At 36.7% G+C, this 14,293-nt stretch overlaps 1 protein-coding gene across 2 annotated transcripts in view; it reads left to right on the forward strand.

Annotated features, from left to right (window-relative positions):
* The window catches only part of LOC148942956 (complex I assembly factor ACAD9, mitochondrial-like), a 55,405-nt gene that overhangs the window by 38,370 nt on the left and 2,742 nt on the right, over positions 1-14,293 (forward strand). For both annotated transcript variants that reach the window (XM_089102784.1, XM_089102785.1), the window contains one exon: positions 1,031-1,237. In XM_089102784.1, the coding sequence (XP_088958910.1) occupies positions 1,031-1,237 (207 nt within the window). The remainder of the gene's footprint in view (positions 1-1,030; positions 1,238-14,293) is intronic.

Consider the following 14,293-nt stretch of genomic DNA (forward strand, 5'->3'; position numbering starts at 1 on the left):
GCTCTTCGGTTTTTTCACTGCTCCCGTCCTTGGTGCCCAATTTTTATATTTGTTCCGCCAAAAACTGTCGAAAAATGAAATTGCTTCTTTGTAAAGATAGAGTTTTTACATGGGACCAAGATAATTTAAATAGGTTTAAGTAGTTGCCGAAACTTAAAGTCTAATAAAAAATGAAGCACGAAACATTAGTTTCGAAATTCGCTAGATTTTTCTTAAGGACAATTATGTAGGTGATCAGCAGCAGTTCGGAACTAAAATAAATTTGGAGTGCAACACATTGTTCCAGTCACATTCAGCGCATAGGGTTCAAGCGAGGCTAGGAATTTTGGATCTTAACACCTGCTAATTTTCTTTAAACCATACAAGCATTTTTATTCTTTCCATGACAGATATTTCCTCAAAAACCGTTTTGATTCACAGTAATTTATGAAAAGCTAATAAAAGGGTGCTGTAAATAGTATAACAGCTCAAACTCGATATAATAAAATATTAATATGTTGAGATCCGTTCTGACAGTCATTAGAGGACATTAACGATTTTTTCTTAAAGATTGGGTGCAAAAACCTTGTCACATAGGTTTTGTACTTTTGACCTTTTAGCATAACAGCGGAAAGAATTAAAAATCATTGCTACCAGATACAGCAGAGTAGTATCTTGTCGAATCAAGCAGTAGCAAGATTAAAACAGTAGCGCTGCAGGCAGTACAGCACATTTCACTTAGAATTGTTAATTATAAATAGAACCGAACCTCTGTAATTTTTTTTTTCTTGTTGGCCGATTTAGTATCTAGTCTTATAAGTTTCGTATGTTAAAGAATTTGTTAAGCTGAAACTTTCAGTTATATTCTGGATTTGATATTTGAGCTCATTGCTGAAAATTTCTTACACCTGGCCGAAAAAGGTTTGTCTGGGAAGTGATTCTTTACCCTATGATGGTCAGTAATCTAATGCTGAGTCAGAATTCTGAGTCAATACTGAATTGTCTCAAAATACGGCTCTTCATATACTCCAATTTTTGCTTTTCGTTTTAGCCGCAAGCTGCTGAGCTAGAAAATATCGCTTTCGATTTTATGCGAGCAGTAAGAACACTTCTTGTTCGTCATGGAACAAAACTAGACAAGAAGCAACTGGATTTGGCTCGTGTTAGTAACGCCTTGATAGAGATTTATGCACAGACAGCTGTTCTCTCTCGAGCTTCTAGATCATATTGTATAGGACTTCAAAATGCTCAGCATGAGGTAACGTAAAAGGGCATATTATATAGATATTTCTAGATCATATATGATATAGGTCATTTAGATCATAATGTATAGGACTTCGAAATGCTCAGCATGAGATAACGTAAACGGGCATATAGTATAGAACTTTCTAGATCATACGTGATATAGATCATTCTAGATCATATTGTATATGACTTCAAAATGCTGAGCACGAGGTAAAAATAAAAGGACATATTGTATAGATTTTTCTAGATCATATACGATATAGAGGATTCTAGAGCATATTGTATAGGATTTAAAAATGCTCAGCATGAGATAACGTAAACGGGCATATAGTATAGAACGTTCTAGATCATACGTGATATAGATCATTCTAGATCATATTGTATATGACTTCAAAATGCTGAACATGAGGTAAAAATAAAAGGACATATTGTATAGATTTTTCTAGATCATATATGATATAGAGGATTCTAGATCATATTGTATAGGACTTAAAATGCTCAGCATGAGATAACGTAAACGAGCATATAGTATAGAACTTTCTAGATCATACGTGATATAGATCATTCTAGATCATATTGTATATGACTTCAAAATGCTGAGCATGAGGTAAAAATAAAAGGACATATTGTATAGATTTTTCTAGATCATATATGACATAGAGGATTCTAGATCATATTGTATAGGACTTAAAAATGCTCAGCATGAGATAACGTAAACGGGCATATAGTATATGAACTTTCTAGATCACACGTGATATAGATCATTCTAGATCATATTGTATATGACTTGAAAATGCTGAGTACGAGGTAAAAATAAAAGGACATATTGTATAGATTTTTTAGATCATATATGATATAGAGGATTCTAGATCATATTGTATAGGACTTAAAAATGCTCAGCATAAGGTAACGTAAAAGGAATTAATTCCCTTCAAATCAATTTTAGCCGCAGCATATATATTTTCTATACTCTCCATTAAAAATTTTTGGGACACATCAGCCGCACAACTTTCGTCAAGACTTCGCCTTCGCGCTTGCGCAATGAAAAATTTGTAGCGCATTGCGTTGGGAATATAGGAGACTTGTTGAAGTGATGTGTCCCTGCTGTGATCTTAGCTCTGACCAAGTGAACTAGATGACCTAAAATTTATTTAAAGGACTATTTGATTTGTTTTGTTTCTGGTTTGTATAACTGGAGTGCATAAAGTGAACTCGTGGGGCTCGAGCCTCCTCGGACCTTGTGGCTGATACCCCATAGAGAGGGTGGCAATAACTGGAAATATTGAAGTTCCCTGCTCCGATGTTGCCTAGAGAGTGCGTTCATATTTAATGTGACTCGTAAATATTTGATTTTATCAACTTATTGCAATAAGCTGGAAAGTTAGCTCTATTAAAAAAAAAAAAAAAAAAAAAAAAAAAAAAAAAAAAAAAAAAAAAAAAAACGGTTCAACTTTTGTTACTTTATTTCCTCTTTACCATGTAAAAACTTTTATTTACTGCAATAGAATAGTCTAACACATTTTACGGAAATTTCCCAAATTTTATTTAAATTCTGGCAGTAAATATGCTTCCCAAATTCACACAGCAAGAATTGCTTCCAAATTTTCCCGGTATTTTTTCCCAAAAATTTTCCCATTCAATTCTCCCGTTTGTTGCTGTCACTTGGGTTGTGTTCCAGAATTTAATTCTAATTAATTATTTTCGTTGTAAGACAACAGATAAGATGAAATTATAAGCTATTTCTGTTGCTATGTGCAAAACGGACTCTAAGAATTGAGTTTTCTAAGATGTTCAACATTTGTGCCAAATCTTTAAAAGTATGCTTAACTTGCGTAAGTATTCCTGTAGAATATTAAAGCTGAATTAACCTGATTGGCTTTTGTCTTTGTTATTTAATAGAAACCATATGTAGAAAAAACGTTAAAATATGAGAATTAGCATCATTTACAAGGCAACTGGTAAACATAGCTAAACCTCTGCATATTTTCTTAGCAATTAGTCGCTCTTTTTACTTATGATCGTACTAACATGGTCTAAAATTATGAGAATTAAAATTTAGGGTTTGTTAGGTGAACTTTGCATGTGCAAAACGGTTTCTAGGAATATGGTTTGTGAGTGAACATTTGCTAAGTGAGTGAACCTTGCATAAGAAATATAATTTTACTCAAGGAAGGTGTTTCATAAATAACTGAAATTTCAATCTGCTACTTCTTAAAGGTATATATGTTAATATAAACTTCAAGATCCTTATCTATGTGACAAAGTTAAGCATATTCCGCGGGAAAGCCTAAAAATCTTAAAAAAGTACAACAATACATCACAATTTTTATATTTTTCACGAGGTTTTTTGGACTAATTTAACGATGGAGAATCTTTCCAATCTCCTTCTTGCATTCTTTTTACTATAATAACGTTCAAGTGGATAGCTTCACTTGCTTAGCTTCACTATTATTAATAAAGACGGTGGGTGCACCAACGATGTTTAAAGTAGCCAAGACCCTGGGTCTTTTTTCTCAGTTGAAAAAAGTTTGCAAGAAGAGTAAGATAAGTATGTGAACCAACATTAGAATATTGGAAGTTACATTGATGACAGAACCTACAATGAAATTTAAAGTGTGATGCTAAATTTTAAAGCGATCAAATATTATCCCAATTATAAGGGGTTTGCCGCCCCCTAAGCCCTTCATTCACTATGCTAAAATTTTAACATACCATAAATGCTACAGGTTTTAGTTAGAGCATCTAGTTGCACTTAGTTAAAACTAAGATTGATTTACAAATTTACCATAATTATACATATAATTAAGATGAGCATGTAACTTCCGTTTGACTTAATGAAAACATACAATTTCAAAGTGCAGTGGAATAGAAAAGGAGGGAATTTAAAAGTCCTTCTTCGAAAAATGTACATGGCGATACTTCAAATTTGCAAAGTATTAGGATGCTAGTTGATCTGACTTTTAATTGATAAACTTACTTTTTTGGAGATGTAAAACCGTTGTTTTTTTAAATAACAGTTATGGCTCTTATGTGTTACTTTGACGAGTTTACATCGCTGTATCAAAACTTGATCACTTTTCAAATTATGTAATTTCTTCAAAAATATCTGTTCAGCCTATATCTTTGTTCTAAAGTGGAGCTGCAATCAGAAATTGTAAATTTATATGATTTGGGAGTGTGACCTCTGAGATTAGCTAATGACTTGTTGTCGGTCCGTCGTGCTTACTTTTGCTGCTGTGAGTTTTTGCTTTATTTACGTTGATGTTATTGTCAGATGCATAATTGCCAAATGTAGAGCTAGTGATATTACTATGTCCTTTGAGAAGCTGTTGAAAAGCTGTTCAAATATATTTTTTTTAATATATGCCTTATCACAGTCTTACCAGGCTCATTGCATAGACGTGATTTTTTCTTTTTAGTTCCTCTTTTCGTTTTTTTGCCTTGATTTTTGGAATTTTCATTGCTTGAAAAGCTACACCTTTTGGGTATAGTTATTTATGACAATTAATTAAAAACACTGTTTCCCCAAAATAAGTTTTTCAAAGAAAAGTAAAGAACACCATTAAACAAAAAATGAGCAAAAATAAAATCAAATAATCTACGAAGCGGGAAAGTACCGCAAATCAGCAATTTTAAATAAATGAAACCCAAAACGAACAAAAATTACAATAAATAACCGAGTCAAACTCAAAACGAGCAGAAATTAACATAAGTTGGGCTCTAAACCCCTTATGCCTTTCCAAGGCCAGAACATAATTTGTAATTTACTGAAAAAACATAAATGTTCTTACTTTTATAACTTTAATAAATCAAATAATATTAACATTTTTATTACTAAATATCAGTATATCTATATTAAACTGACAATGCACATTCATTTGTATTTTTTTTTTTTTTTTAGTAAAGTGCAAGTTTTTTAAATTAATTTTTGTTCGTTTTATATTGACATAGTCTTTCAGGGGAGAAGAAAATAATACAGTAAATCTTTTCGTTTTTTAAGACTTTATAGCTTTTTCTGCTATTTGTATTCCATGAAAAAATTTTCAGCCATTTTTATCAGAATATAGCTTCTTAGAAATAGGGACACAAATAGTAGTGTTTAATTTAGGGTCATTTCTCCTCTAGTCCACCTAAAATAGGGAACGTGACACAATTCGTAAACAAAATCTGCTTACTTTCTTTGATAGGTTGGATACACTTACGCTATTTTGATTTGGTTAAATTTTAAGAGCTGAAGTAGCCCCAAAAATTTGAACATAATACTCTCAGTCTTTCTTAAGATACTGCTGAGATGTCTCATTGGGTATTAGCATTATCATAGTGCATTTTGATTTAATCTTAAGGCAATATTTAGTGTTTAAACATAAACGCAAATTGGTGGGGGGGCGTGGGAGGGGGACTAGTTGCCCTCCAATCGATTTCGACTATTAAAAAGGGCATTAGCCCCTTCTATTTTCAATAAAATTAGCCTTTTTCAAATTTTCTAAGACAACTCCTTCGATACGAAGTGTCCTGGTCTAAACAAAAAAAAAAAAAAAAAAAAAAACATACATTATACCCATATTGATCTTTACTATAAAAATTTCTAGCCTTCCAATCACTTTCGATTATTAAAAATGGCACTAGGCCTTTCGATTTCCAATTGAATGAGCCCTTTTTGAGTTTCTACGACAACGCTTTCTATAAACACCTTATATGCCCCCAGGGCATAAATTACAACCCGTAAGGGCTGTGAGGGTGGTTGTCATCCTCTAAGACATAATTTTCAGAACTTTCAACTACGTTAAACAAAATGGCTATCTCAAAATTTTGATTGGATGTTTCTGGGAAAATTGTTAATCACTCTCCCATCACCTTATACTTTTAAAAATGGCACTAGCCCTTTTAACTTCCAATCAATTGAACCCTTTTCAAGTTTCTACGACAAAGCATTAAAAATTTACCTTATATGCCCCCAGGGCATAACTTACAATCCTTGCCCTTAGGGCTGGGGGGTGTCACCCTCAAAGACCTAATTTCCAGAACTTTCTACTACGTTGAACACAAATGTCTATCTGATAATTATCATTGGATGTGTTTAGGGGAATGGTGCGCGTGAGAGGGTGGTTAGCTACCCTCCAATCATTTTCAACTATTAAAAGGGGCACTAGCCCTCTCAATTCCCAATTGAATGAGCCCCTTTTGAAGTTTTTACGACAACGCTTTAACTATAAAAACCTTATATGCCCCCAAGGCATAACTTACCACCTTTGCCCTGGGGGCTCTGGGGGGTTTGTCATCCTTAAATACATAAGTTCCAGAACTTTCAACTATGTTTAATATAATGGCTATCTCTTAACTTTTATTGAATGTGTTTGGGTGAAATAGTGAGCTTGGGAGGGAGGTCAACTACTCTCCACTCACTTTCGACTATTAAAAAGGCCATTTTCAATTTCCAAACAAATTAGCCCTTTTTGAAATTTCTACAACAACTTTCTATATAAACCTTATATGCCCCCAGGGCATAACTTACAACCCTTGCACTGAGGACTTTTAGGGGGCTATCATTCTAAACGACCTAATTTCCAGAACTTTCGACTACGTTAAACAAAATGGATATCTCAAAATTTTGATTCGATGTGTTTGAGGAAATGGTGGGCGTGAGAGGGGGGATAGTTGCCCTTCAATCACTTTCGACTATTAAAATGGCACTAGCCCCTTCAATTTTCAATTAAATGAGACCTTTTTGATGTTTTTACAACATCGCTTTCTATAAAAACCTTACATAACCCCAGGGCTTAACTTATAACCCTTGCCCTGAGGGTTGTGGGGGGAGGGGTTGTCATCCTTAAACACCTAATTTCCAAAACTTTAAACTGCGTTAAATAAATTGTCTATCTAAAAATTTTGATTGGATGTTTTTGGGGAAAAGGTGGGCATGAGAGGGGGGTAGTTACCCTAAAATCACTTTCGACTATTAAAAATGGTATTAGATCTTTGAATTTCCAATCAAAAGAGCTCTTTTTCAAGTTTCTAAGACAAAGACTTCAATAAAAACTTATATGCCCCCAGGGCATAACTTATAACCCTTGCCCTGAAGACTGTAGGGGGAGTGTCCTGCTCAAAGCTATAATTTCCTGAACTTTAAATTGCGTGGAACAAACTGGCTATCTCAAAATTTTGATTGGATATGTTTGGGGAAATGGTGGGCGTGGAAGGGGTGTTAGTTGCCTTCCAATAACTTTCGACTATTTAAAAGGGCACTAGCCATTTGAATTTCCAATCGAATGAGCCCTTTTTGAAGTTTCTACGACAACGCGTTCTATAAAAACTTTATATGCCCCCAGGGCATTTACAACCCATGCCCTGTGGGCTGTGGGGGAGTTCTCTCCTCAAAAACATAATTTCTATCTGGAAATCAACTACGCTGAACAAAATGGCTATCTAAAAATTTTGATTGGATGTGTCTGGGGAAAAGGTGGGTGTGAGAGAGGGTTAGTTGCCCTCAAATCACTTTCGACTATTAAAAACGGCACTACCCCTTTGAATTTCCAATCGAAAGAGCTCTTTTTGAAGTTTCTACGATAAAAATTTCAATAAAAACTGATATGCCCCCAGGGCATAACTTATAACCCTTGCCCTGACAACTGGGGGGGGAGTGTCCTAATCAAAGGTATAATTTCCTGAACTTTAAATTGCTTGGAACAAATTGGCTATCTCGAAATTTTGGTTAGATGTGTTTGGGGAAATGGTGGGCGTGGAAGGGGTGTTAGTTGCCTTCCAATCACTTTCGACTATTAAAAAGGCCACTAGCCATTTCAATTTCCAATCGAATGAGGCCCTTTTTGTATTTTCTACGACAACGCGTTCTATAAAAACCTTATATGCCCCTAGGGCATAACTTACAACCCTTGCCCTTAGGGCTGTTGGGGGCTGTCATCGTCAAAGACATTATTTCCAGAACTTAAAACTACGTTTAACAAAATGGCTATCTTAAAATTTGGATTAGATGTGTTTAGGGGAAAGGTGAGCATGAGAGGGGGGTTTGTTGCCCTCCAATCTTATTTGACTATTAAAAAGGGGACTAGCCCTTTGAATTTCCAATCGAACGAGCCCTTTTTCAAGGTTCTACGACAACACCTTCTATAAAATCCTTATATGCCCCCAAGATATAACTTACAACCCTTGCCCTGAAGGCTCTGCCCAGCTCTAAAGAAAAAAAAAATAATACATTGTGCCAACATCGTTCTTATATGCCCTTCTTCGATACGAAGTGCCCGGGTATGGAAAAAAATACATTGTATCAACATCGTTCTTATATACCTTCAGGGCATAACTTAAAACCCTTGCCCCGAGGGTTGTGGGGAAGTCCTCCTCAAAAACATATTTTCTATCTTGAAATCAACTACGCTGAACAAAATGGCTGTCTCAAAATTTTTATTGGATGTGTTTGGGGGAATGATGAGCGGGGGGGGGGGTGGGTAGTTTCCCTTCAATCACGTTCGACTATTAAAAAGGGCACTAGCCCTTTGAATTCCAATCGAATGAGCCTTTTTGAAGTTTCTACGACGGTGCCTACTATAAAAACCTTGTATGCCCCCAGGGCATACCTTATAACCCTTGTCCCGAAGGCTGTGGGGGATTGTCCTTCTCAAAAACATAATTTATATCCGGAAATTAACAACGCTTAACAAAATGGCTATATCAAAATTTTGATTGTATATGCTTTTCGGGAAATTTTGGGCGTGGAAGGGGTTTTAGTTGCCTTCCAATTACTTTCGACTATTAAAATGGCCACTAACCATCTCAGTTTCCAATCGAATGAGCGCTTTTTGAAGTTTCTACGACAACGCGTTCACCTAATATCCAGAACTTAAAGCTACGTTGAATAAAATGTCTATCTCAAAATTTTGATTGGATGTGTTTGGGAAAAAGGTGGGCGTGAGAGGGGAGTTAGTTGTCCTCCAATCACTTTCGACTATTAAAAAGGGCACTAGCCGTTTTTGGGTGAGGGTTGTGGGTGATTGTCCTCCTCAAAAACATATTTTCTAACTTGAAATAAACTACGCTGAACAAAATGGCTATCTCAAAAAATTTTGATTAGATGTGTTTTGGGGAATGATGGGCGTGGGGGGGGGGGGGGGCGAGTTGCCCTCCAAAAAATTTCGACTATTGAATATGGCATTAGCCCTGTGAATATTCAATCGAATGTGCCTTCTCTTAATTTTCTACGACAACACTTTCTACAAAAACCTTTCAAGCTCCTATGGCATAACCTAAAGCCCTTGCCCGGAGGGCTGTGGGGGATTGTCCTCCTCAAAAACATAATTTATGTCTGGAAATCAACTATGCTGAACAAAATGGCCATCTCAAAACTTTGATTGGATGTGTTTGGGGAAATGGTGGGCATAGAAGGGGTGTTAGTTGCCTTCCAATCCCTTTTGACTATTAAAAAGGGCACAAACCAGTCTAATTTCCAATCGAATGAGCCCTTTTCGAAGTTTCTGCGACAACTTCTTCGATACGAAATGCCCTGCTCTAAAGAAAAAAATAAATAAATAATACATTGTGCCCACATCGTTCTTATATGCCCTTAGGGGATAACTTAAAACCCTTGCCGCGAGGGTTGTGGGGGAGCGTCCTCCTTGAAAACATATTTTCTATCTGGAAATCAACTACGCTGAACAAAATGGCAATCCCAAAATTTTGATTGGATGTGTGTGGGGAAATGATGGGCGTGAGGGGGGGGGGGGCTAGTTGCCCTCCAATCGCTTTTGACTATTAAAAAGGGCACTAGCCCTTTGAATTTCCAGTCGAATGAGCCTTTTTTGAAGTTTCTACGACAATGCCTTCTATAAAAACCTTATTTGCCCCCAGGGTATAATTTACAACCCTGGCCCTGAAGGCTGTGGGGGAGTGTCCTCCTCGAAAACATAATTTCTATCTGGAAATCAACTACGCTGAACAAAATGGCTATCTCCAAATATTGAATGAATGTGTTTGGGAAAAAGGTGGCGTGAGAGGGGGGTTAGTTGCCCTTCAATCACTTTTGACTATAAAAAAGGGCACTAGCCGTTTTTGGGTGAGGGTTGTGGGTGAGTGTCCTCCTCAAAAACATATTTTCTAACTTGAAATAAACTACGCTGAACAAAATGGCTATTTCAAAAAATTTTGATTGGATGTGTTTGGGGAAAAGATGGGCGTGGGGGGGGGGCTAGTTGCCCTCCAATCACTTTCGACTATTAAAAAGGGCACTAGCCCTTTGAATTTTCAATCAAATGAGCCTTTTTTGAAGTTTTTACGACAACACTTTCTATAAAAACCTTATATGCCCCCAGGGCATAACTTACAGCCCTTGCCCTGAAGGCTGTGGGGATTGTCCTCCTCAAAAACATAATTTATGTCTGGAAATCAACTACGCTGAACAAAATGGCTATCTCAAAATTTTGATTGGATGTGTTCCGGGAAATGGTGGGCATGGAAGGGTGTTAGTTGCCTTCCAATCACTTTCGACTATTAAAAAGGGCACAAGCCATTCTAATTTCCAATTGAATGAGCCCTTTTCGAAGTTTCTGCGACAACTTCTTCGATACGAAACGCCCTGCTCTAAAGAAAAAAAAATAATAAATAATACATTGTGCCCACATCGTTGTTATATGCCCTTAGGGCATAACTTAAAACCCTTGCCCCGAGGGAGGAGCAAGTTGTGGGGGAGCGTCCTCCTCGAAAACATATTTTCTATCTGGAAATCATCTACGCTGAACAAAATGGCTATCCCAAAATTTTGATTGGATGTTTGTAGGGGAATGATGGGCGTGAGAGTGGGGGGCTAGTTGCCCTCGAATCGCTTTCGACTATTAAAAAGGGCACTTGCCCTTTGAATTTCCAATCGAATGAACCTTTTTTGAAGTTTTTACAACAACGCGTTCTATAAAAAGCTTACGGTATTTGCACACAGAGCAAAACCAACCACCCTTGCCCCAAGGACTATGGGGGAGTGTCCCCCTCAAAAACATAATTTATATCTGGAAACTATCTACGCCGAACTAAATGGTTATCTCACAATTTTGATTGAATGTGTTTCGGGGAATGGTGGGCGTGGATGGGGTGTTAGTTGCCTTCAAACCACTTTCGACTATTAAAAAGGGCACAAGCCACTCCAATTTTCCAATTGAATGAGCCCTTTTCGAAGTTTTCTACGACAACTTGTTCGATACGAAGTGCCCTGCTCTAAAGGAAAAAAAATACATTTTGCCAACATCGTTCTTATATGCCCCCAGGGCATAACTTAAAACCCTTGCCTCGAGAGTTGTGAGGGAGTGTCCTCCTCAAAAACATATTTTCTATCTGGAAATCAACTACGCTGAACAAAATGACTATCTCAAAATTTTGATTGGATGTGCTGGGGGGATTGATGGGCGGGGGGGGGGGCTAGTTGCCCTCCAATCCATTTCGACTATTAAAAAGGCCACTAGTCATTTGAATTTCCAATCGAAAGAGCCCTTTATGCAATTTCTACGACAACGCTTTCTATAAAAACTTGTATGCCCCGATGGAATAACTTACAACCCTTGCTCTGAAGGCTGTGGGGGAGTGTCCTCCTCAAAAACATAATTTCTATCTGCAAATCAACTACGCTGAACAAAATGGCTATCTCAAAATTTTGATTGGATGTGTTTTGGGAAATGGTGGGTGTGGGGGGGGGCTAGTTGCCCTCCAATCACTTTCGACTATTAAAAAGGGCACTAGCCGCTCCAATTTCCAATCGAATGAGCCTTTTTCGAAGTTTCTACGACAAATCCTTCGATACGAAGTGCCCGGGTATGGAAACAAAATAAATAATACATTTTGCCAACATCGTTCTTTACTTAGGCTGCGGTATTGCGCTACCTCTGATAAATTACTGCCTAAAACGTTCTTTTTCAAGGTTTAAAATTCCCCTAGAATAATCCCTGGACCTCTCCCCAGGTTTTAATGTTAAAAGATTTTTAAGATAAATAAAACTAATAGCTTTAAAACTGAATTACCAAATCCTTTTTGGTATTTAATTGCCGATCCTTTAAACGATGAAGAAATAGTCTAGGTTTCACAAATAACAGTTAAATAGGAATAAATCCTTTTACTGATGACAGTGAAACAATAAAAATTTCTGGATATTTCGGTCACATATACAGTGGCGACCTTCAGCAGAAAAAAACTGAAGCAGGTGTTTATGTGCTGAAGACGGATTGTGATGATTGTGACAATCCGTCTTCAGGTGTGATCGATTGTGACGTGACGAATGTAATTTGCTGTATCCAAACTTGACGCCTTTCCATATAAAATATTTTCTTCACAAATATCTGTCCAGTCTATACTTTTTTTTCCTAAAAAATAGAGCTCTGAATTTCGAAAACATCTGAACAAAAACTGTATAAATCACTATGGTTTTGAAGTGCGACCCCTGGAATTAGCTAATGATATGTTGTTGGTCCGTCGTGGTTGCTTTACTACTGTAAATTTTTCCTTTATTTATATTTACGCTATTGTTAGATACATGTTTGCCAAATATTGAGCTACTGATATTACTATGTCCTTTAAGAAGCTATCAAATAAGCCATTCGAAGATTTTTTTTTTCACTTTATGCCTTATCAAAGTCTTAACAGGCACATTACGTAGGTGTGATTTTGTTTTTAGAATTCCTTTTTTCGTTAGTGTTTTCGTTTGTTTCCATTGTTGCGATTTTATTTGCTTGAGAAACTATTGGATAAGCTTTTTTTAGGGCCTTATCACATTCCTACCAGGCTCGTTGAATAGCCGTGCATTTTTCTTTTTCGTTATTATTCTTTGTGCTGCCACTTTTGCAATTTTCCTTGTTTGTTGCTTTGTGTTTTTTTTTCTGTCTCTGCCACCCCGCTATTTTATTTAGTGGATAAAAAAAAATTCAGTATTTTCTATTTTAACCTCACACGTCTTCGTCCGTCTCAAAATAATGTTTTTATATTATAGTTTTATTTAAATATTTACTTCTTCCAAATATTTTTCCTATTTTATAGCTGAATACTGGTGAAAAGGAGCTGGGGATATTCCCCCCCCCCCCCTCGACTAAAGGCTCGATTGGCTATTTATCAGGAAAATTTATATAAGAATACATTTTACACAAGAGCAGAAGCCGAATCCAGAGCGCCCGATAAGGACGTATGTTCGAGGAAGATGTGACTTATTTTAGGAAAACTTTCTATATGTGCCAGAGAATAAGCTTAGGGGGAAGGTCCCGTATTTGGGACACCTCCATACTTGGGACAGGCTTAACATACAGTGAAGCCATCTAGCAAAAAATCCCCAAATAATTGTAGGGGAGTATCTCTCTATAAGATGACATCTGCATAAGTTTGAATTTGACAGTAGCCATTTTGTTCTTTTGTGGAAGGATCAAAAATTTCAGGCTAGATGTCAAAAATTTTTGTGGAGTTCCATGAACTGTCTTGGGAAATGTTAGGTTTACAGTAATCATTTACTGGCTCTGGTTTGTCGATTAGTATCTTTATGAACTAGAATCAGTGTTTTTGCTGTGTTTTTGTCATAGTTGTCATAGAAAAAATTACATGATTGCAGTGACATATAAGGTTCTGTACTTGGGACTGTCTCAAGTATTGGTACTTGGGACATGTACCATGCATGGGCGTAGGCACGGAAGGGACATTTGCCCATCCCCCTCTTTTATTCTGGACTTCCTGAAAAATTTTGTATTTTTGGCAATGTTTATACACTTTTTTGCTGTTTTCTGCTTCTTTCTAAGGCATTTTTTACTTGATATATTGAAAATTCGTAGCGAAGGGATTCCAATTTAGTTTTTCCTCCCCCTAACAAGAAACTGAAACGGTCAATCCGAGTAATTGAGAGGCGAGTGTTTAAATGGCACGGGTAAATGGTGGTAGTAAGTATGACTCACTATTTGGACAAATACTTGTGTGTTGGTTTTTAGAAAGGCACGCCAGCCTAGAGTCTCAGGCAGGTTGACCAAGAATTTAAAATTGACATAGGACCATTAGATTGCCTGGAATGAGAGGCAAAGAAGGCACGCCCGCCTTTGGTCTTTAGAAGCTTGAC

The sequence above is a fragment of the Artemia sp. Qi Xiang Cuo genome, chromosome 16 (assembly GCF_049724085.1).
Source record: "Artemia sp. Qi Xiang Cuo chromosome 16, ASM4972408v1, whole genome shotgun sequence".
Classification (NCBI taxonomy): domain Eukaryota; kingdom Metazoa; phylum Arthropoda; class Branchiopoda; order Anostraca; family Artemiidae; genus Artemia; species Artemia sp. Qi Xiang Cuo.